Below are 24,127 nucleotides of genomic sequence, written 5' to 3' on the forward strand. Positions count from 1 at the left end.
AAGGTCATAAGGCTAGGGAGTTAGTGCTATTCAAAAATTAAACCTAGGTTTTATTTGTTCTTGGCGTTAAAATAAAATAAACTTTAGGTTGACCTAGAAATACCCAGATGCCCAAAGGAGCACTGTTTTATTTTTAGTTAATTTGTATGACTACATATACCTCTTTCACTGGAATGATTACAGATGTTAGGGATTGAAGGTATGAATGGATGAAATCAAAGTGGGGCCAAAAAATAATAATAAATTAAATTTCTTTAAAGCAAAGATGGGCAACCACAGTTCTCAAGAACTCCAACATAGATTTTCAACATTTCCACAATGAAAATCACATTCAGACCAAGGTGAACTCAAGCACACTTTACCCACCCTCCAATCAAAGGCATACAAAGCAAAAAAATATATGACAGTCTGCTAGAGCAGCAAAAATAGACCATCACCTCTCAAATCTGCTGACCACGACACCCAACTACAAAATATTCAGGAAAGAACTGAAAATTATACTATTCAAGAAATTTGTCAAATGATCTAACCAAACTCTATCGACTCTTCCCAGATCCCAACACATACTATAGCTATCAACCTTGTAATCTCCCTGGGAATGCCCAGGTTAATTTCTTGTAAACCGCCTAGAACTGAAAGGTATTGCGGGATAGAAGACATCAATGTAATATAATGTTTAATTCCTGGAGGAAAAGTCCATAGTCTGTTATTGAGAAAGACATGGGGGAAGCCACTGCTTGCCCTAGATCGGTAGCATGGAATATTGCTACTGCTTGGGTTTTGGCCAGGTACTAGTGACCAGGATTGGTCACCGTGAGAACAGGCTACGGGGCTTGATGGACCGTTGGTCTGTCCCAGTAAGGCTATTCTTATGTTCTCATTTCAACCCTGCTAAATTTTCATAGGCCATATTTTGTTCTAGCAGATTTGACATAAATTTTACTAAAACTTACCTAAAGTTCTGTATAACATTCTTGTGGATTTTCATAGTAATGCAATAGATGATGGCTCTAAGTGCTGCTTTGTGCAGGTTACCCCCCCCCCTCCTTCCCCAACACATACCATTCCTTCTCAGATGTGCAAAAAGTCATTTCATAGCAGTTTTTAGCTGAAGCACCTAGTGGCTGGTTTTCATCCTCTTGCCTTTAAGGATCCTCTGTGTTTTATCTCACACCTTTCTGAACTCCATCACTCTTTTTTGTCTGCTCCAGAAATCTGGCACAGCCATTTTAATACTTGAAAAGTATCGATACACAAACAAACCTTTTCCAAAGAAAGAAAACTGAACAAGCAGAGACTAGATATGAAGCTACAAGGGGGCAATTCAGGAGCAGTGTCAGGAAATATTACTTCAGAAGGGTGGTTGATGCCTAAAACGCCCTTTCAGAGAAGGTGGAAGAGACAAAATCAGTGATGGAATTAAAAAGAGACATGTGATAAACATAGAAGATTCCTAAAAGGCAACCAACCGATGCTGGGAGCTCAGTAACATTTCTATGTCACAGACTATCAATGGCTATTTTTTTTTTTTTACAGTGAGAAAGAAAACCATTTTGTAGAGATAACACTTTTCATGATGCTAACAGATATAGTTCTAATGATAGGCAACTCCAATCCATGAGGGCCTCAGGTAGGCAAGGATATCCATAATGAATATGCATGACATAATTTGCATGCACTGCTTCCATTATATGCAAATCTTATCTCATGCATATTCACTGCGAATGTCTTGGTCCTTGAAGACCTCAGGGAGGTCAAGATATCCATAATAAATATGCATGACATAATTTGCATGCTCTGCTTCCATTATATGCAAATCTTATCTCGTGCATATTCACTGCGGATATCTTGAAAAGCTGACCTATCTGTGGCACTTACCTATCCCCAAATAGCTGTTTGGATAATACTGTGATTCACATTTACTCCTCCTTTCGCACACTACATACCAGGATGAACTGCATATGCAGTGACCCCACTGCCTTGGGTCTGCCGAGCAAGCTCCTGGGTGAAGTACAGGTTGGCCAGCTTGCTGCGACAGTAGGTGAACAGCGGCACCAGGTTATAATTGAGGTCCTGGAAGTCCAGCTTCTGGTACTTGTAGATATCTGATGTAATAGTGACCACACGGCTGGGGGAAGAACTTTTCAGAAGACTCAGCAGGAGGTTGGTGAGCAGAAAAGGACCAAGATGGTTACATCCAAAGCACATACTGAATCCATCCTCTGTCCAATCTAGTACAGCAGGCACCCCTACCAAAAGAAGGTTAGAGTAAACTTACCAGATGTCAACATACACAAGAAAATCTAATCTAATCTTTCCTTTTATATACCGCCATCATCCCCATTTATCTTGACGCTCAACGCGGTTTATAATAAGACTAAGATTAGCCAATCAACTAATCAAACTGGATTTCAAACAGATAAGTTTTTAACTGTTTATGAAATTTTATTTACAAAAATTTATATAGCGCCTAAATCTAAGCGGTTTCCAAAAAACATATATATAATAAAAACATACAATACACAAACATTGTCAATTCTTTCTCTGCCTAGCTACCACTTGTAACAAAATGGGTGGAGGGGCATAATCGAAAGGGACGTCTAAGTCCGTTTATGTCCATCTCGCAAGTCGTCCAAAGTTAAAAAGAGCCTAATACACATTTTCGAAAGATACGTCCAACTTTTTTTACTTTCGAAAATCGTCTAATTATACATCCTGCTGATCTGATCGTCCATCTTTATACCACATTTCCGTCCAACTTTCCGTCCAAGTCCAAAACGCCTAGAACAAGCCCTGTTGGACGTGGGAGGGGTCTGCAAAGTGATGGACTGCACACCCAGACATGCCACCTAAATAGTGGGGTACCTTACAGGGCACTGCTGTGAACTTCACATAAAGGGTGCCATGGCTTCTCCTCACAGCTCCCTTATAGGTGACGGTGAGCCCCCCCAAACCACCTCCAGAATCCCCTAGACCCACTTATCTACCACCCCAATAGCCCTTATGGCTGCAGGAGCCACTTATATGCCAGTAAAAAAGGGTTTTGGGGGTGTATAAGGCAGTGCCCATGTTTAAGTATCGATGCAGTGATTACAGGGGCTAATGGGCATGGGTCCTCTTCTCTATGGGTCCATAACCCACTCCCAAGATGACTTAAGCTGCCTCTGGGCTGGACGACTAGGCTTTCATATGCCAGGCGGCCAGGTGATGATGGTCTGAATTTTAAAGTTCTGAATAAAATTGTTATGGGGGTGGCGGGGGTCAATGATCACTGGGGTAGTCTGTGTTATGTGTTTGCAGTGCTCATCTGGTGAGTTTAGGTGGGTTTTTGTGACTTAGTTAAATCACAACGTCCAAGTTCCGTCTAGGCTCTTTTGTTAAACTTTCGGTTATACATGCTGTACGACTAAGTCTAAGCCGGCCCACGTCCCGCCCAACTCCCACCCTCGACACGCCTCCCGAAATGCCCTGTTTAGCTTTGGACGTTGAGCGACACTATGAAGGCCTAGGTCGTTTAGAATACGTCCAAAACCTGTTTTTATTTTCGGCGCTTGGACGTTTTTGAGAAATGTTCGTCCAAGTGCCAACTTAGGCCAGTTTTGGGACGTTTTTCTCTTTCAATTATGAGCCCCATAGATACCAACTGTATACAAAAAAATTCTCTCTTATAATACACAAGGGAAGAATGGCCCATATTTACTTGTGTAACTTCCTCTACATATATCAAAAGAAAATTACTTAGGGCCTGTTTTACAAAGCTGCACAGCAACAGCCCCAAAGCCCTTTAAATCTCTATGGGCTTCGGGGCCGTTAGCGCACTGCAGCCGCTAGCGTGGCCCTTAGTGAAATATGAAACAGGTCCTCAGTATTCACAACTCAATTAATTTATTTGTCGAGATGAGAGCTTGTGAAACCCAGCGGGGTATTTAAGCAGGATATTTCTCTGGACCTTGTTTCAAGTGACGTGTGTACAAAAATCAATAATGTGTGAAACTCCAAAGAATAAAGAGAGAAGGAGCAGGGCTATAATTTTAACCCTGGGTTGAAACGCAAAGTTAAAGTTAGTCAAGGAATTTTGTCTTTTTCTTTTTGCATTTTAGTGTAAACATCCAATCAAACAGGATAAATAATTAGCAGTACATAAGACAAGGAGCGGTACTTATCTCCACTGGCGTAATGTCTATAGCAGAAATATCATTCTAGTCCGTGCTACGTGTTAGGCTCTACAGAGCTTTGTTACGGAGGAAAACCTTTTTTATTTTTTTGTATATCTTTATTAATTTTCCATACGAAAACAGTGCATTGAATTATACATACAATTGACTTCTGTTTTAAATTTTTATTTGATTTTTCTTCATATAACAACAAGTGTGTCATAAAGATTCATACAATTATCTTAAGTATACACTTGATATATCTATAACATATTCTTATATAATCCTTACTATAATTAGACATCATATAAAAATTTTTTAATAATGTTATCAACTATTATTCAATTATGAGTCCCTTTCCCTTCCCTTATTTTGTTAATTGTACACAATATAACAACTATTATAATAATTTATTTATGTGTTTATTATAAAGAGAATAACCAACCCCCCCCCCTCCTTTATCCAGTATCTTATTATGGGAAAAATTTTATCAATCATTACAAAAATCATTACAAGCATACAATTGACTTCAAGACAGCACTTACAATCATTCAAAGAAATACTACAAAACATTTCCCCCACCCTATTCAAGGACGCAAACTCTTTCATTTGGTCCATTAATACAATAAAATATAATACCCCCTCCCTCCCACACACCCTCCCTGGATGTGCAAATCGAAAAGGATAATCCAGCTAATCAGTGTTAACAAAATTTGTCAATGGACCCCACGTTAATTTAAATATCTTATTACATAAACAAAGAATTTCACCAAAAGGAGAAATTAAGTCTATCAATTTTTGATATATGTAGAGGAAGTTACACAAATGAGTATGGGCCATTCTTCCCTTGTGTTTTATAAGAAATAATTTTTTTGTATAAAGTTGATGCCATTCTTTTGGATTCTACCTTTGCGAAAGTAGATACCAACTGTGATATTTTATTGTCTACCTTAAATAAGACTCGTGTTTTCTTAACTGTAATGGTAACTGTTCCACAGAGCAGTAAAAATAAAAGAAATGGCACAGGTAACTAGACCCTTAGACTGAACACCTTTGACTGATGGAAATACTAATGAAACTAACGAGGTACATCTTCAACATCTTTGTCCTGATGCATAAAATGCCAGAGGTGCAATTTGATTATCTACTTGACCATGTATTGGTTTATAAACTATACAAGCACACTTAAAACTTCACCCTAGATTCAACTGGTAGCTAGTGTAGTGTTTTTAGCAAGGGACTGATATGCTCAAATGTATTTTTATTAAATATCAATCTAATGTGTTTTGAAGCAGCTGCAATCTTTTTCCATAGTAAACCAAGTTTCAAGTTTAATTAAAAATTTGATTTGATCGCAAAATCATAATCCAATGCGATTTACAAATAATGATAAAATTGGGGTAAAAAGAAAAACACATTAATCAAACCAGACGGTTAATACAACTTTAGACCAACCAAACACAAAAGGTAAAAAGAAAAAAATAAAGGGTTAAACACAATTTGTAAACAAATAAAAAGGACAAGGTAATGAAACGATTGAGCCAGTATAACTAGGTAATCCAACTGAGCCAGTATAATTGAGTGAACAAGAACATCAAAATTACTGACAGAAAAGTGAGCGAAGCGATTTTATAAACTACTTAGAAATTGGCACGACGAGTGAGGTGATTAAATTTGCGGACGATACAAAGTTATTCAGAGTAGTGAGGACACAAAAGGATTGCGAAGATCTACAAAGAGACATATATACGCTCGAGCAATGGGCCACGAAATGGCAAATGAGGTTCAATGTGGATAAGTGCAAGGTGATGCACGTCGGTAACAAAAATCATATGCACGAATACAGGACGTCCGGTGCTATACTCAGAGAGAGCCCCCAGGAAAGAGACTTGGGAGTACTTGTAAACAAGTCAATGAAAATGTCCGCGCAATGCTCGGCAGCGGCGAAAAAGGGCAAAAAGAATGCTAGGAATGATTAAGAAGGGGATCACAAACAGATCCGAAAAGGTATCATGCCACTGTACCAGGCCATGGTACACCCCAACCTGGAATACTGCGTCCAGCTCTGGTCGCCGTACATGAAAAAGGACATAATACTACTTGAAAGTGTCCAGAGAAGAGCGATAAAAATGGTTAAGGGACTGGGGGAGTTGCCGTACAACGAGAGGCTAGAGAAACTGGGCCTCTTCTCCCTTGAAAAGAGAAGACTGAGAGGGGACATGATCAAAACATTCAAGATATTGAAGGGAATTGACTTAGTAGAGACAGAGAGATTGTTCACCCTCTCCAAGGTGAGGAGAATGAGAGGGCACTTGTTAAAGTTAGAAGGGAAAAGATTCCGTACAGACGTAAGGAAGTTCTTCATCACTCAGAGAGTGGTAGAAACCTGGAACGCTCTTCTGGAGGCTGTTATAGGGGAAAGCACCCAGCAGGGATTCAAGACAAAGTTGGATAAGTTCCTACTGGAACAGAGCATACGCAAGTAAGGCTAGACTCAAATAGGGCACTGGTCTTTAACCTAAGGGCCGCCACGTGAGCAGACTGCTGGGCACGATGGACCATTGGCCTGACCCAGCAGCGGCAAATCTTATGTTCTTAAATAAGCTAATAAATGCCTTCCTAATCAAGTTGCTGATCAGTTGTTTAAAAGATAACCTTGACTCTAATATTATTCCAAATAATCGAGATTAAAGCTGTTCACCTAATACTTTTGTTTTGGCAAGATTTAGTTTTGAAGGAATATGATAGTTTTAATGATTGTATAGAAAGATGGGAGGGGGGAGGGTTTTTAATTAATTTACATATTAAGAATATAATGTATGATGTTCAAGTGTTATACGATAGTATTTCATGTTGTTCTTTTTGTGCACTTGATGTAAGTTTGAAAAAGAATAAAAAAATTAAAAAAAAAACAAACCCGAAAGCACCAATTTGATAATCTGGAAATACACAACTGATCCAAATCCTGTAGCATAAACAATCTTCAAAAACGACGACTATTTCAAAAAGCTCATTAAAAATGATTTTTGTGGCCAGCAGGGACCCGTAGATCCTAAGCAAAATCTCAACATTATCAATCACTGCATACTACATGTTGCCAAATTTCAATGAACCTCAATATGACTGTGAAATGATGCAATATTCAAAATACACTTCTCCCTCTGTATTCGCGGGGGATGCAGGCAGAACATAGCCATGAATACCGAAAAACCGCGAATAACTTTTTGCATGTTATTTGTGGTTTTTCAGTAAAATAGACCTGAAAAGATAATAAACCGTGAATAACCTGACCTGCGAATTGCTCCGTACAATGCCGGGAGCAGCGATTTCCAATGTGAAATGCCGGGTTCAGTGATGAAAATTAGGGGGCGGAGTCAGCAGCCGAAAAATCATGAATAAGAGAATCCGCAGATACGGAGGGAGAAGTGTAATAACAAATCTGTAGAACAAACAAAATGCACTTATCTTAACCCAAATCCTGAGTCTTGACAAGGATTATGTTCCACCTATACAGCTGCTTCAAGGAACAACATTTATTGACTAGTCCTTCTTTAAAAGTAATAGGTACTAGGAGATCCACTATTTTATCGGTTATAACACCCCCAGCTCTGGAACATAGCAAATTACTTACGTGATGAACACTCATTAGAAAAATTCAAAAGTTTCTTGTTTAAAGACGCATTTGAGGCATAGATAGGATAACTCATCTAACATTAAATCTTATGCTCTAATACTTAGGGCTCCTTTTACTAAGCTGCGTTAGGACATTAATGTCAGCATAGCTATCGCTACCATTCAGCATTTTTAGTTGGCATTACTTATGTCAGCGAAGGCCTATGGGAAATTATATCAATCTGACTCTGGCATGTGAATGCAGATAGACCCTGAGGGCAGGGAAACTGTTTTAAGTAGCCCTGATTGAATCATGACTAGCTAAAAGGTGTTAATGTCTGATTAAGAGGGCGCTTAGGACAATGGGTCCAGGTGCACAGATCAAGAAGATAGGCTGCTTGAATGGGACAAAGAAGCCAGAGACTAATCCCATCTCCATGCCTGCAAGTATCACACCATCCTTTATCAATTAAATTAATCATTGTTTCAAACAGTTTACAAATTCTAAACAGAAAGATACTGGGACATACAATAGTTTCTATATTCAGAATAAGATTCCAAGGTATAAAAGCCTCCTCTCTGCTCTATCAATCTATCTATCTATCTCTGGGCTCTTGGCTCTCTTGTTCTTTCTTTCTTTCTCTCTCTGGCTCTCCCTAGAACTGCAAGCTTCTATGTCTCTCTTTTCCTCTGAAGGCAGGGAAACTGCTTTGCTCTCTGCCCTGATTTACTCTGGCACGTCCGGAGCAAATCAGGGCAGTAGAAGGGCCCGAAGCAGCGTGTGAAGAGTGCTGACACGCTGCTTAAATCGCCAGTCGGGCCCGCGGTAAGGGAAGGGGGGGGCGACAAAGGACTCGGGCCCGCGTTTGTAGTCGCGACTTTGGGAAGGGAAAGAGGGTAGAGGAAACGCTAATGCAGGCACAGGGAACTGGTGTGGGGGGGAGGGAAATGGAAAGGGGAGGGAATGCAGCTTTGCACAGACAGACAGAGGGAGGAAGGGACACAGAAAGACAAGAAGAAAGACACAGGGACAGGTGCACAGGGAACTGGTGTGGGGGGAGGGAATGCTGCTTTGGACAGACAGACAGGGAGGAAGGGACACAAAGACAAGAAGAAAGACACAGGGGCAGGTGCACAGGGAACTGGTGTGAGTGGAGGGAAATGGAGGGGGAGGGAATGCAGCTTTGCACAGACAGACAGAGGGAGGAAGGGACACAGAAAGACAAGAAGAAAGACACAGGGACAGGTGCACAGGGAACTGGTGTGGGGGGAGGAAATGCTGCTTTGGACAGACAGACAGAGGGAGGAAGGGACACAAAGACAAGAAGAAAGACACAGGGGCAGGTGTGGGACAGCGGGAGTCGCGTCAGGAGGGGTGCGGGATGCCGCAGAGGGAACTTTTCCAATGGGTGCAACTGGGCGGCTGTCGGGAGCCTCTGATCAGGGGCAGAGCAAGGTAAGTGTATCATAGGGATAAGAAGAAGGAGGGGGGAGAAAAAGGAAGGGACGCCTACTGCTGGACAGGGGGAGAAGGAAAGAGATGCTGATGGACAGGGGGGGTGAAGAAAAAGGAACGGAGGCCTAATGTTGGACAGGTGGTGAAGGAAGGAGCTGCTGGACAGGGGGGAGGTAAAACAAAGGGAGAAGGTCTGCTGCTGCATAAGGAGAGCTGTGAAGGGGTGGTGGTCGACACAGGGGAGGTAAAAGGAAGGGAGAATGGACAGGGGGAACAGGCAAGGGGTGGTGATGGACAGCCAAAGAAAAAGAAAGACAGAAAGAAAGAAAGTGGCTAAGGAGAGAGAGAGAAAGAAATAAAGAGAGACACACACACATATATTCTAGCACCCGTTAATGTAACGGGCTATAAGACTAGTTTCTATAATATATTCTTTATGCAATCACCTCTGGCTGTGCCTCTTTGATTCTACTTCCTGGTGAGTATTCTGTGAGGGAACTGAACCTGGGATCTGGCGTTTGTCAGGGCGCCTCTCACTTAACCCCCTACCGCCTAATATTGTGGGGGCCACTAGCGAACCTGACATTTGGGGGGCTTGTCTCGGTCCTTCCTGATGATTTGGGTAAGTAGAATTCAATTTTTTTTTTTAATGATAGACAGAGTAAGATAGAAATCAAAAGACCTTCTGGAACCCTTAAATTGTTTTAGACTGGATGACACACTTGTGAAAAGTTTCAGTAATATTTTGGGTTTTATATTTGGTGAGATTTTACTATCAAAAGTCTTTGTAGTGTTACCTGTGCCGGTTTGCATTGTATGATTTGCTATTATATGCTTGCTAGGGTGTTGCATGTAAGAATATTTGAGCTGCTCTGAAGAAAAGCAGGGTTCAAAGTGAAACCAGTCACTCAATTAAGACACGCCACATCTGTACTAATAACTTTTACTTTTTTACCTTGTGCTTTTAATTCTATTTCTTGTCAGTCTCTGCCCTGGTGAAAGGCCCAGGGCACACTGGACTGGAACTGACAGCTGACACCTCTGCTCTTCTAACAGACTTCTTATATTTTTTTCCTGCTAAACTTCTGCCTGTAAATTTCAGGTAGTAACCAGTGTAGGCAAGTGTGGGCATAAGTGTATTATTTATGCCAATGACTCTTGCCTAACATGCTTTACCTCGATTTTCTACCTATTAACTAAAGTCTCCCTCCTTCATAAGTGGGAGCATTTCAATCTCAAAGGCTACATACAGACAGGGACATTTAGAAGGCCATATAGCAAGGCCCACGAACCAAGGCAGACTTCTGCAGCCTCAAATATGAACCCTTTTGATTTTCAAGAACTCACAGATATTGTACACAAATATTTTGACAAGAAAGGGGGTCCATATGAGGGTAATTTTCCAGAACACACATGGCACGATATTCAGAAAAATGGTTTCTCATTCTCAGGAGTTTAGAAAGAAAACAAATAAACGAAAATGCCTTTTCAGTATGATTCTCGCTTTGGGTGCGAGAGGTCCTGGGTTCAAATCCCGGATGAGCCCCCAAAATGTCAGGTTCGCTAGTGGCCCCCACAATATTAGGTGGTAGGGGTTAAATGAGAGGCGCCCTGACAAACGCCAGGTCCCAGGTTCAGTTCCCTCACAGATGACTCACCAGGAAGTAGAATCAAAGAGGCACAGCCAGAGGTGATTGCATAAAGAATATATTATAGAAATAGTCTTACAGAAAAGCAATATTCTGAAGCATTACAATAATTAAGCATTACAATTAAGCAGAGAGCAAAGCAGTTTCCCTGCCTTACAGAGTTCAGAGGAAAAGAGAGACATAGAAGCTTGCAGTTCTAGGGAGAGCCAGAGAGAGAAAGAAAGAAAGAACAAGAGAGCCAAGAGCCCAGAGATAGATAGATAGATTGATAGAGCAGAGAGGAGGCTTTTATACCTTGGAATCTTATTCTGAATATAGAAACTATTGTATGTCCCAGTATCTTTCTGTTTAGAATTTGTAAACTGTTTGAAACAATGGTTAATTTAATTGATAAAGGAGGGTGTGATACTTGCAGGCATGGAGATGGGATTAGTCTCTGGCTTCTTTGTCCTATTCAAGCAGCCTATCTTCTTGATCTGTGCACCTGGACCCATTGTCCTAAGCACCCTCTTAATCAGACATTAACACCTTTTAGCTAGTCATGATTCAATCAGGGCTACTTAGAACAGTTTTCCTGCCCTCAGGGTCTTACTGCATTCACATGCCAGAGTCAGATTGATATAATTTCCCATAGGCCTTTGCTGACATAAGTAATGCCAACTAAAAATGCTGAATGGTAGCGATAGCTATGCTGACAATTAACACATGGAATAGCATGCACTCCAATGCCGCGCGCGCTAGACGCTAACGCCAGCATTGAGCTGGCATTAGTTCTAGCCGCATAGCACGTACTAATTTGCTGAGTGCGCTAAAAACGCTAGCGCACCTTATAGTAAAAGGAGCCCCTAATCTTAGCCAGACCTTATGTATAGGTTGCAAACTTTTCCCCCTTCTCTTCTATGTTTATCCATCTTTTTATATTTATTCTTTGATTACCCTCCAGATGTGTTCTCCTTAAACGTTTCTTTATTTTCTTTAAAGATTGTAGTTCATCCCCCTCTCCTTTTGTATTAGTAATTAAATTTTGTACCTTCATACCTTATGTTTATTTGTAATTAAATTGTATTATTTTTGTCCCCTATTTTTAAACTGTTATACGCACTGAAGCACTTGACATTGCGTGTACAACAAATTTTTAATAAACTTGAAGTGGATATATGTTATATCTCCATTCAAAATAATTTAGTCTCTGTCTGCTTTCAAATATTGTTCCCAAAGGGTTTTTACTCTTCTCATTTCTAGATAGGGAAAGAGGGACTTAAGCTTTGTTCCATATTTCTTGCCTCATCCTTAGCTGTTCGAAATCAGAGACCATGTTGTTTTGAAAGGATATATAACTGATACTTCTACAGCATTTAGAAGTTTCCTGGCTCTTTTTGTATTATTGGGCAACAAGCACAAAGCTAAGCCGATTCTAATATTGATCTAATGCAGTGGTTTCCAACTCAAATCTTCCTCATCCAGTTGGGTTGAGAAAAAGAGATTATGTACTTACCCTGGTAAGCTCTTTTCCAGTAGATAGGTGAGACACTCTAGACAAGTGGATACTGCCCCCTTGGCCGCGTGCCATCTGCAGAAGGAATCCAATTCGGATTTTTTTCTGTGCCTCTTCTGTACTTCACTGAGCTCCTTAACTCCACCTACAGTTAGGGCTCCTTTTACGAAGCGGTTTTAGCACACGCAGCTTTTTAGCACACACTAAACCCGCGCTACGCAGGTAGAACTAATGCCAGCTCAATGCTAGCGTTAGCGTCTAGCACGCGGTATTACGTGCGTTAAACCGCTAACGCAGCTTCGTAAAAGGAGCCCTTAGTACCCAAGCACCAAGAGCTACCAAACCAACGTGAAGTAGATACCCAGAACAATCAAGATCATAAATAACTGTTCTGCTCAAAGGTGTAATATCAGCTGCAAACAGCCGGCAAAAACCTCAAGGGAGCTCAGAAATTACTCCCGCAGAAAAGAGGAAAATATATACAGTATACTCTCCTGCCCCCAAAGACTGACTGGCATCCAAGTTACAACTTGGAGACGTATGAAACAACCGAGACAGAAATCAGGCGCTGGGGGGGCGGAGCCTGACTACCACGGAGGTTGCACGCATGCTGTAACAGCTCTCCCACGCCATACCCGACTTTTAATATAAAGTGCCTTTTGGGGAAAAAATATTAAAAACCGCCGTTACCGCCGACATTGCATCTCACCCAGCGCTGATCATGTCGCCTCCGAAGCCGGCAAAGGCAGAGCCTATCGCACCCGCGCCACTCAGCGGTAAGAGGCCCAAGCCAGACCCAAGCACGCCGGAAAAAATGGCGCTTAAAGGAGACGAGGCCTCACTCGACCTGCTTCTTAAGGAAATACGATCGGTCCGATCAATAGTGCAGGAGCAGGTCGAGGAGACAAAACTCCTTAGAGGAGAAATAGAGGCGCTTAACTCGCAGTTCATCGACGCGCGCCACCGCCTTGATGCCCTGGAAGAAAAAACATCAGATCTACAATCCACCCAGGCGCTGGTACAGAAGCATGATAAATTGATCAATAACCTGCAAAGAGATATTGAGGATCTTTCCAACCGCAGCAGACGGTCTAATCTGAGGATCATTGGACTACAGGAATCAACAGAGGGCTCTGATATGATATCCTTTCTCTCTGATTTCCTGCCTAAAACACTGGGACTAACTTTCTCTCCTCCATTAGAAATAGAACGTGCTCACCGCGTGCCTTCCCATCTCTCTGCACATGCTACTACTCCTAGACCCATAGTAGCCAAGCTGCTTAGATTTCAGCACGCTCTTCAGATCCTTACAGCTGCAAAAGCTAAACCTCAGCTGATTCATCAAGGCAGAAAATTCTTCATTGTTCCAGATTTGGCTAAATCTACAGCACTGAAGAGGAAAGCTTTTCTGTCTCATCGCCAAGAGCTCAAAGACATAGGTGCCAAATATGGTCTTATGTACCCTGCCAGGATGAAAGTAACCTACAACAATCATACTACATCATATACGGATCCAGATGAACTAGCTGCCTTTCTTGATTCTTTAAAAATGTGCTAAAGTGATGGGTGATGCTGATTGAAGCTGTTTCTTCTGCTTTTCTCACCAGGTTGAAGTAAATGTACTCAATTGTTTTTCTGACAGGCACACAAATATTTGGTTGTTAATATGTAATGTAATTCATTTCTTATATACCGCTACATCCGTTAGGTTCTAAGCGGTTTACAGAAAATATACATTAAGATTAGAAATAAGAAAGGTACTTGGAAAATTCCCTTACTGTCCCGAAGGCTCACAATCTAACTAAAGTACCTGGAGGGTAATAGAGAAGTGAAAAGTAGAGTTAGAGGAAAAATAAAAATAAAATAAACATTTTAAAAAGACAGCATTGATCTAAATACTTTGGAAGGTAGAGGAGAGGAGAGAAAGGAATAGAAGCAGAATGGGTCAGCGTCAGTGATGAAGTGGAGCAAGTAAGTTTAGGAGGAGCGATTGACGTATCCAGAAAGGGCTTCTTCAGGGAAGAGACTTGGCCGACAGTCCCAGGATGCCTATGTCTCCTCCCCTGCGATGTTCTCCCATCCATGCATTCCCTCCCAGACACACTGCCCGTGCCCCAGCCGCTCCAAGGAGGCTGCCCCAGATGAGGTCCACGGTGAATGCAGGATTCTCTCCTCTGCGGGAAAGCCGCCCGGAGCCGACAGTCGATCTTCATAGCGGATTGCAGAGGGGGAAGAGTTCACACTCTTGGTAGGATCGGGTCTGAGTGCTCTCGGTGGTTGTGGCTGGTCTCATTGCTGCTTAGGTGTAAAAGCAGTTGATCTCCACTGCTGCTGATATTTAAAAGCAGGCAGATTGATCTCTCCAATGGACTGCAGGGGGAGGAGTTCACGCTCCTGGCAGGATCGGGTCTGTGGGCTCTTGGTGGTCGCTGCTGCTTGTATGTAAAAGCAGTTGTTTTTCTACTGCTGCTGATATTTAAAGCAGGTAGATTGATCTCTTAAACGGGATATAGGGGGAGGAGCTCACATGCCTGGTTGGATCGGGGCAAGGGCTCCTATTATAGGCAGCTGGTCATGCTGCTACTTAGGTGTTAAAGCAGTTGATCTTCCTAGCGGACTGCAGGAGGTGTGGAGCTCACACTCCTGTCATGATCTGGTCTATGGGCTCTTGGTAGTTGCGGTTGGTCCCAATGCTGCTTAGGTGTAAAAGCAGTTGTTCTCCCACTGCTGCTGATATTTAAAAGCAGGTAGATTGATCTATCCAATGGAATGCTGGGGGAAGATCTTATATGTCTGGTTGGATCGTGGCAAAGAGTTCCCGGTAGTGGTGGCTGGTCCTATTGATGCTTAGGTGTAAAAACAGTAGATCTTCTTATCGGATTGTAGGGGGGGTGGATCTCACATTCCTGGCAGGTTTGGGTCTGTGGGTTCTTGGTGGTTGCGGATGTACCCGCTGCTGCTTAGGTGTAAAAGCAGTTGTTTTCCCAATGCTGCTGATATTTAAAAGCAGGCAGATTGATCTCTCCAACAAATTGTATGGTGAAGAGCACACACATCTGGCTGGATTGGGACAAAGGCTCTCGATAGTGGCGGCTGGTCTTGGTGCTGCTTAGGTGTAAAAGCAGTTGATCTCCTACTTTTGATGATATTTAAAAGCAAGCATATTGATTTTTCCAACGGAATGCTGGGGGAAGAGCTTACTTGTCTGGCTGGATCAGGGCAAAGGGCTCTCGGTAGTGGTGGCTGGTCCTGTTGCTGCTTAGGTGTAAAAAACAGTTGATCTTCCTAGTGTACTGCAGGGGGAGGTGGAGCTCAAACTCTTGGCTGGATCGAATCTGTGGGCTCTTGGTAGTTGCGGATAGTTCCGCTGCTGCTGAGGTGTAAAAGCAGTTGATTTCCCACTGTTGCTGATATTTAAAAGCAGGTAGATTGATCTCTCCAATGGACTGCAGAGGTTGGTGGGTTGGTCCCGTTGCTGCTTAGGTGTAAAAGCAATTGATCTCCCACTGCTGCTGATATTTAAAAGCAGGCAGATTGTCCAGGGAGAGGAGCTCTGCACTCAAACTGCCATCCTCCTTGCCTCCAAGTTCCGGAATGTAATATGGATGTGGGTTTGTTAGTTGTTTCATCCGTGTTATACCTCTGTGCTCACAGGAGCACCCTTGAACTGCATTACTCCACGCACAGTAATGAGGTCTTTTATGACTCCATTGCGTGATGACATCCATAGCTCTTTCTTTTCTTTTTCCTCTCTTTTTCCCTTTTTTTCTCCCCTCTGCTTTCTGACAGGAGTGTCTTTTTTATGTAACATCTTTGAAAATCTGTTATGTACGAACATGGGTAGCATCTGCTATATTACAGTGCTAATTAATAAGGCTTATGACTGACCTGCATTTTTTTTCTTTTAATGTGAATGGTTTGAATCATCCCATTAAGAGGAAAAAGATAGCTAATTATATTTCCAATAAACACCCTGATGTGATTTTTTTACAGGAGACTCATCTCCCTCCAGCTGCCGCTTCGAAATTCCAACTAAAGGGATATTCCACTCACTTATATTCTCCTGCTACCCATCGGAAAAAAAATGGGGTATCAATACTATTTAATGATAAACTCTCTCCTGTCATTCATTCCTCCAAGACAGATACTGAAGGTAGATGGTGCTTGGTGCATGCTGCGTTGCACTCGATGGATTTTGTCTTCCTTAATATATATGCTCCAGTTTTGGATCACCCAGAATTTTTTCAAGACCTTCAGATAGCATTAATAGACTTTGGTTCATGTTCCTTGATATTAGGAGGTGATTTCAATCAGGTTCAAGACATTTATATAGATAGATCATCATCTTGTAAACCTTCTAAGTCCAGGTCCTTCGCAGCCTTACAAGCCCTCAAAGATACCTTCTCACTTGTTGATCCATGGCGGCTGTTCAATCCAAAAGGTAGGGAGTACTCCCATTTTTCGCCTCCACACAACACATATACCAGAATAGATTTTTTCCTGATTTCTTCCTCTCTATCTCACGACCTCACGAATACCATTATCCATCCAATCTCGCTTACAGATCATGCGGCCGTTTCTCTACATCTACTCATCTCAGCTCCTCACAAAAAATCCTCCTCTTGGAGACTAAATAATACTTTACTTTTAGACACTGAAATAGCTGAAAAAATCCAATCCTTTACTACTGAATTCTTTGAAATCAATTCAAAAGATCCTGAGGTCTGCCCTTCCATTGTCTGGGAGGCTTACAAAGCTTCACTTAGAGGCGAATTGATTAAATTCGCCTCCTGGAAAAAGAAACAATCCATGCAAAAAGAGAAAGACTTAGAATCTTCTATCAAAACACTAGAGTTACAACATATGTCTGCCCATTTACATGACCCGTGTATACAACAACGCATCCAAACCCTTAAATATGAATACAATACTCTGGTTTCGTGCACAGCTAGGCGAGATATTTTTATCTCGAACTCAGGTCACTACATGGGAGACAACCTTATGGGTCGTCCTTTAGCCAGATATCTTAAAAATAAATCTAAACGTCTGCACATAACAGCTGTTCAGGACCCACTAGGACAGTTGGTCAAGACTAGATCTTTGATTTCTTCAAAATTTGAACAATTCTATGCTAACTTATACAAATCCGAACATTCTGCCTCTGACTCTGAGATAGATTCCTTTCTTGCTTCTCTGGTTCACCCATCTTTATCAGATTCTGTAAAATCGGAGCTTGACTCTCCTATAACTATATCTGAGATAGAAACTGCAATCTCGTCCCTACCCAATGGTAAAGCCCCAGGCCCTGATGGTTTCACGAATGAGTTTTTTAAACAATTCCGAACTCTCTTGGCCCCCCACCTTCATAAATACTACGAATTTCTTCACTCTACTCCGGATAAGCAATTTAATTTTACTGATGCTACTATTGTCGTCATTCCCAAACCTGATAGAGACCCCACTCTGGTTAAAAATTTTCGCCCCATCTCTCTCCTTAATCTAGACTATAAGATTATGGCAAAACTTCTCTCACTGAGACTAAATAAAGCTATCCCTTCTCTAATCCACAATGATCAAGTAGGATTTATTAAACAAAGATACATAGGTGACAATCTACGCCTCTTTCATCATATCAATGCTCATGCTAAAACTCTTCCTGATCCTATAGTTGGCCTGGCCATTGACGTTGAAAAGGCCTTCGATCGCGTGGAATGGCCATTTCTTTTTTGAATCCTGAAATGGTATAATTTTGGTCCATTTTTCACGGAGTGGATTGAAACCTTGTACCGTCAACCCAAAGCCCGCATTTTAATTAATAACTCCCTTTCTAACAAGTTCTCCCTACACAGAGGTACTCGTCAAGGCTGCCCACTTTCACCTTTATTGTTTAATCTGGCTCTGGAACCTCTCCTTTCTGCCATCCGTCAATGCCCCAAAATTAAAGGTATTTCCACTTCTACTCGTCACATTAAGTTAGCGGCGTATGCTGATGATGTCCTTCTCTTTATTCGTGACCCTGCTGACTCCCTTCCTGCTCTCGTTAACATCGTCTCTCAGTACTCCTTCCTATCTGGATACTCAGTCAATTGGGAGAAATCAGAAATTTTTCCTCTTAATGATCATATTTCTCCCTCAGATCTCATTCAATTCCCTTTTCCATGGGCTCGTGGGGCTGTGAAGTACCTAGGTATTTTAATTCATAAAGATCCAATTCATGCTCAAGATCTAAATTTGTCTAAAATTAAAAACTTAGTCCTAAACACAACAGCTCGATGGTCTCCATTATATCTGTCTTGGTGGGGCAGGATTGCTTCTATTAAAATGACTCTTGTCCCTCAATTAAATTATACCCTTTCAATGCTTCCATCTTTGTGCAGAAAAACATTTTTTCATTGGCTGGATAAGAAATTATCTGAATTTGTTTGGAACAAAAAAAAGCCTCGTATTGCTCTCGCAAAATTAAAAGCTTCTAAGGTTCACGGTGGTCTAAATTTGCCAGATTTTTATTTTTACTATATTGCATCAATGGCCAAATATGGAGCTTACTGGATTACTGATTCATACCCCCAGGATCCTCCAGCCTGGTTCCAGATGGAACACTTTATATGTACACCTTTGCACATTTCTTGTCTGGCAACTATCCCTGTTCCTAGACAATTGAGGAGGTATCCCCTGCTGAGTGCAACGTAGCATGCTCTTCACTTATTAGATGAGATTGCAGAAATTTCAATTAAAGACAGTCCATTCATGTCCATTTGGAATAATTCCAAACTCCAAAAAAAAGGAAAGTTTTTTTCATGGAGAAGATGGCAGCGGGCTGGGTTGTGGTTTCCTCATCAATTGATGACTCTAACTACTCCTGTTCCCTTTGAAACTCTGCTCTACCCATTCGTTGCCTCCTTCTACATATTCTCAATGGCTCTCCCTTACTGGAGCGATATCTTCTCTGTCTCTTCGGTTTGATTTTGGGTCATCCATTCACACTATACGCCACTGGTCCACATTGGCTATATTGAAAGGTAAAGCAATATCGTTATTTTATAGCATCCTAAGAGACAACTCCTTTACCTTCTCCTCTCATTCAATGAAACACTGGGACTCCATGCTGACAACACCGCTCCCAGATATTGACTGGGACCTATTTTGGTCATCGACAAATCGTCCTCTATTATCAGCCAGAGCTGCCCAATCAATGTTCTTCATTATGTGGAATGCTGTATGGACTCCCTTTCGAATGTGGAAAGCTAACCTTAAACAAGACTCGATATGTTGGAACTGTGCGAAAGAATCCGGAACTCTTGACCATATGCTTTTCCACTGTACTCCAGTTCGCTCATTCTGGACTCGCATTTGGGACACCATAAAACACATTACTGACTGTTCAACTGAAATCTCTTTGGACATTATAATTCTTCGATCTCAACATCCATGCTTTGCTCTTTCAAACTGTCCTCCTAAACTTATTGATACTATGTTTGTGACTGCCCTTATGCACATCTTGAAAAATTGGAAGACCTCTTCGCTATTAGATTACACCTTCTGGTGGAACTCTTTAAGCATGTATTATAAATTCGAATCATATGCATATGAAAAAAGAAACATAGCTCGACTTTCCATGAACTTATTGCCATGCAATTCACCCTGGAAATATTTAGATTCCTATGTTCGCTCGACCTCATAGACACTCCTGTCTTCTTCTTCTTCTGCCCCCCTGCTTTCTTTTTCTTTCCCTTTTCACTTTGATCTCACCCTTTCTTTTTTCCTTTCCTTTGCCTCTCGTATTCATTTATAGACATCTCAGACTCTCTGTTTTTTTTCTATAATGTTGATTGGTTTCCTATAAAATGTACTTGACTTGGTGCTATGTTCGATGATGATACTTAGATGTGTTGGCTGTGTCTTGTACTTGGGTTTGGATTTGGATTTATACTTGGACTGTATTTTCCACTTTTGTATTTTTTTTTTTTTTTTAACTTAATAAAAATGTATTGAACTGAAAAAAAAAAAGAAATCAGGCGCTGGAAGGATAGGGCGTGAGTCTAGAATGTCTTACCTATCTACTGGAAAAGAGCTTACCAGGGAAAGTACATAATCTCTTTTTCCATTGCAACAGGTGAGTGTGTGGTGCAGTGGTTAGAGCTACAGTCTCAGCACCCTGAGGTTGTGGATTCAAATCCTACACTGCTCCTTGTGATCCTGGGCAAGTCACTTAATCACCCACTGCCCCAGGTACATTAGATAGAATGTGAGACCACCAGGGCAGACAGGGAAAAAGCTTGAGCACCTGAATATAAACCACTTACACTATAAGTGGTATATAAATACTAAAAATAAATAAATAATTCTAGACAAGTGGGATGTAGAAAAGCAGTCCCCAAAAAGCTAGGGTGGGCTTACTGCGAAGAGCAGAACGAACACACTCCTGCAGGCACGCGTACAGAAGGGATAAACTGTAGGTGGAGCCGAGGAGCTCAGTGAAGTACAGAGGAGGCCCAGAGAAAAATCCGAACTGGATTCCTTCTACAGATGGCACACGGCCATGGGGACACGACCCACTTGTCTAGAATGACTCACCTATTGCAATGGAATAGTAACATATAAATGACAGCAGATAAAGATCTGCGTGGTGCATCCAGTCTGCCCAACAGCCACAAAGGTATTGAAGCCTCTCCTTACACGTCTCTCGGCACAATCCTGATATCTTGGCAAAACAGTATCTGAGGACTTCAAGGCAGTGAAACAATGCAACAAAGCGGTGGCCATAGCCAGAAGGATGCTGTGCTGCATAGAGAGAGGAATCGCCAGCAAAAAAGGGAGATGCTAGTAACCTTGTACAAGTCACTGGTGAGGCCCCACTTGGACTAATGTGTTCAGTTCTGGAGGCCATATCTTGCTAAGGATATAAGATGACTTGAAGTGGCCCAGATGAAGGTGACAAAAATGAATTCCCAACCAAATGTATGAATTTGCAGCTCTGTTCTTATTAAAGCAAGAGGAAAAAAGATGGAGCAAACCAAGACTGGGGCAATCTACTCGGATGACTTTGAGCTATCTTGCAACCTTAGAAAAGATGTTGCATTTTTCTTTCTACATGTTTGCTTTTCCTTTTGGTTTAAAATTGTAACTTTGAGAACAAATAAATGAGGACCCCCTAATCTAAACAGCCCAGGCTCTCACTAGGAAGAAGCAAGTAATAATAGATTGATCGTATCATTGTCTGAATATCTCATGCAATAATGTGAGGATGCCTTTAGTCACGTGATAACTCCCTCTAGAACAGGGGTGCCCAAATGGTCGTTTGCGATAAGACTAATAGATCGCAAAGGCAACGCGAGTCGATCGTATTGCCTTTGCAATCTTTTTCTCCCTGCTGCTTCCTCAAGCTAGGCCTGGCGCGTACAAGCGCCAGACTTACAAAACTTCATCTCCGACGTCAATTCCGACGTTGGAGAGGAAGTTCTGGGCCAGCCAATCACTGCCTGGCTGGCCTGGAACTTCCTTCCCGACATTAGAATTGATGTCGGAAGTGAAGTCTTTTGGGCCCGGCGCTTGTACGCAACAGGCCTGGCTCGGGGAAGCAGCAGCAAAAGGACAAACTCTGGAGAGAAAGGCAGCGTGCCTGCCAGCATATTCTCCACATCTGCCTCTTCCTGCATCTTTAACTCACCAACAGCCCCTGCTGAACTAGAAGGACGCACCTCTACCACCGCTGAGGCCCGCTCCTACGAGAGTGCCTCCTTCTTATCCCCAAGCGCATCTTTCACGTGGGGAGCCAGCACGCAATCCGGAGCAAACAAAGCCGCCGCGTCCTCTGAGCAAGCAGCAGAACACACTCCCAATGGCGTGCAGTGCTTACCACACCGTGAACAGAGCTTAACCGCTTCCGCCGCCATGACTCGAAACAAAACAGCTGTACTCACAATCCTCCTGAATCTGAAAGGCAGAGCCTTTTACTACCGCACAAATCCTGTGCCGGTGAAACCAGGTTTGGTGAAGCGTTGGTGGCTTGGGGGTGGGGGTAGGGAAAGAATCGGGGAAGTGGAGAAATCGGCACGATGGCCAGGGAAGCAGGGGGAGAGAGAAAGAAAGGCAGAAATAAAGAAGGGGGGACAGGGGGAGAGAGAAAGAAAGGCAAAAATAAAGAAGGGGGGGCCAGGGGGAGAGAGAAAGAAAGGCAGAAAGAAAGAGGGGGGCCAGGGGGAGAGAGAAAGAAAGGCAGAAATAAAGAGGGGGGGCCAGGGGGAGAGAGAAAGAAAGGTTGCAGAAGCCCCTGCTCGGATGGTTGATCTTGGTCGCTTCTGTACCCTTGGATGAGAGGCAGAGACAGTTTATAGCACTTGGAAAATATTATTTGCACTTTTAGCACAATTCTTTTGGTGCACTAGTACACATTTAATCGCACGTCGGGTGAGCCTGAGGATGTTTCAGTTTATGCTCATATGGGCACACTGTTGTGACAGCTGGCGCATCAGGGGTTGTGTATACCCCGCTGCGAGCTGTGTGACTGAGGGCTCCCCGTTTATCACATATTATTTATCGTTTGGAGTTCCTTCGTGGGTATAACTGTCTCTCCCCCTCACCCTCGTTGTAGGATTAGGGAAGAATAGTTTTCCATTGTTTGGGTTTCTTCCCTTTTTTGAGTTTTTGGGACTTCACAGTTCCCAAAAGCAGCCACCCAGATTATCAGGAAACACCTGACCTAGAGGTCACTTCAAATACCAGTATCACCCTTTTTTTATTCTTCCTTTTGAACTGAACAGGAAGATGATCATTTGAAAGTTCAATTTTTTGCATATGTTATTTGACAGATGCAGATTATTTAATTTTAAAAATTATTTGAGGGATGCCAGCTATGCATTTTTGTAAAATGATCAGAAAACAAATATATAAATTTCCCAGGTTTAAAGTTCAGATTAAATGAAAACATCATTTTTGGCCAGCCTTGTTGGGTGTCATTGTCCCGTGTTTGAATCTTAGCAACTTGAATGGTGGATCTAAAAAGAAATCTGCTTTGAGCTAGTCCGGAAAGGTCCTCCAGCGTCATACCCAGCTATCTGATTGCAGGTCGTCCCCTTCACCTGGTTCCTTCGATCTTCCTCAAACATGATGTCCTCCTTTACCAAATGTTTTTTCCAGCTCATTTAGTAAATAACCTCACGGACAAGAACAGCAGTGACACCTGGTGGTGCACTAAAGTAATGACACGTTCTAAGAAACATCTCAAAATATACCAGATCACTAGAAGTCATTACTCTCAAGCAAATAGAAATAAAGTATAATAATTTACACACTACAGAGAATTAAGAACATAAGAATAGCCTTAATGGGTCAGGCCAATGGTCCATCAAGCCCAGTAGCCCATTAACCCAACGGTTTAATATAAACATTGTATTTTTTTATTTATTGGGATTTATTATATGTTGTAAGTGAGAAGATAGCAATGCATTTGGAAGACAGAGAAAACCTGTGGAAACGATGCTCTTGATTGAATGTTTTAATAGCAAATAATTTTCACAAATAAAAGTGATGCAGACAATACAAAATCAATCCAAATGAGACCCAGCAAAATCTGGCGGTGCGGACCCGACATGGTCTGTGTTTTGATAAAGAAACCTCCTTCTGGGGTCCTGTTTCCTAATTTCCAAATATTATCATCGAAAGATTGCACCCCCCCCCTTTTGAATGTGGGTACCTCTCCGCTCATTATAGGCTCCTTTTACTAAGCCGCGTAGCACAGTTACTTACCGTAACAGGTGTTATC

At 42.0% G+C, this 24,127-nt stretch overlaps 1 protein-coding gene across 1 annotated transcript in view; it reads right to left on the reverse strand.

The window, feature by feature from the left end:
• The window catches only part of LOC117364462 (retinol dehydrogenase 14-like), a 57,704-nt gene that overhangs the window by 10,947 nt on the left and 22,630 nt on the right, over window positions 1-24,127 (reverse strand). Inside the window, exon 5 of the mRNA XM_033953661.1 lies at window positions 1,947-2,249. Within this exon, the coding sequence (XP_033809552.1) occupies window positions 1,947-2,249 (303 nt within the window). The remainder of the gene's footprint in view (window positions 1-1,946; window positions 2,250-24,127) is intronic.

This window comes from Geotrypetes seraphini, chromosome 8, assembly GCF_902459505.1.
Source record: "Geotrypetes seraphini chromosome 8, aGeoSer1.1, whole genome shotgun sequence".
Taxonomy (NCBI): domain Eukaryota; kingdom Metazoa; phylum Chordata; class Amphibia; order Gymnophiona; family Dermophiidae; genus Geotrypetes; species Geotrypetes seraphini.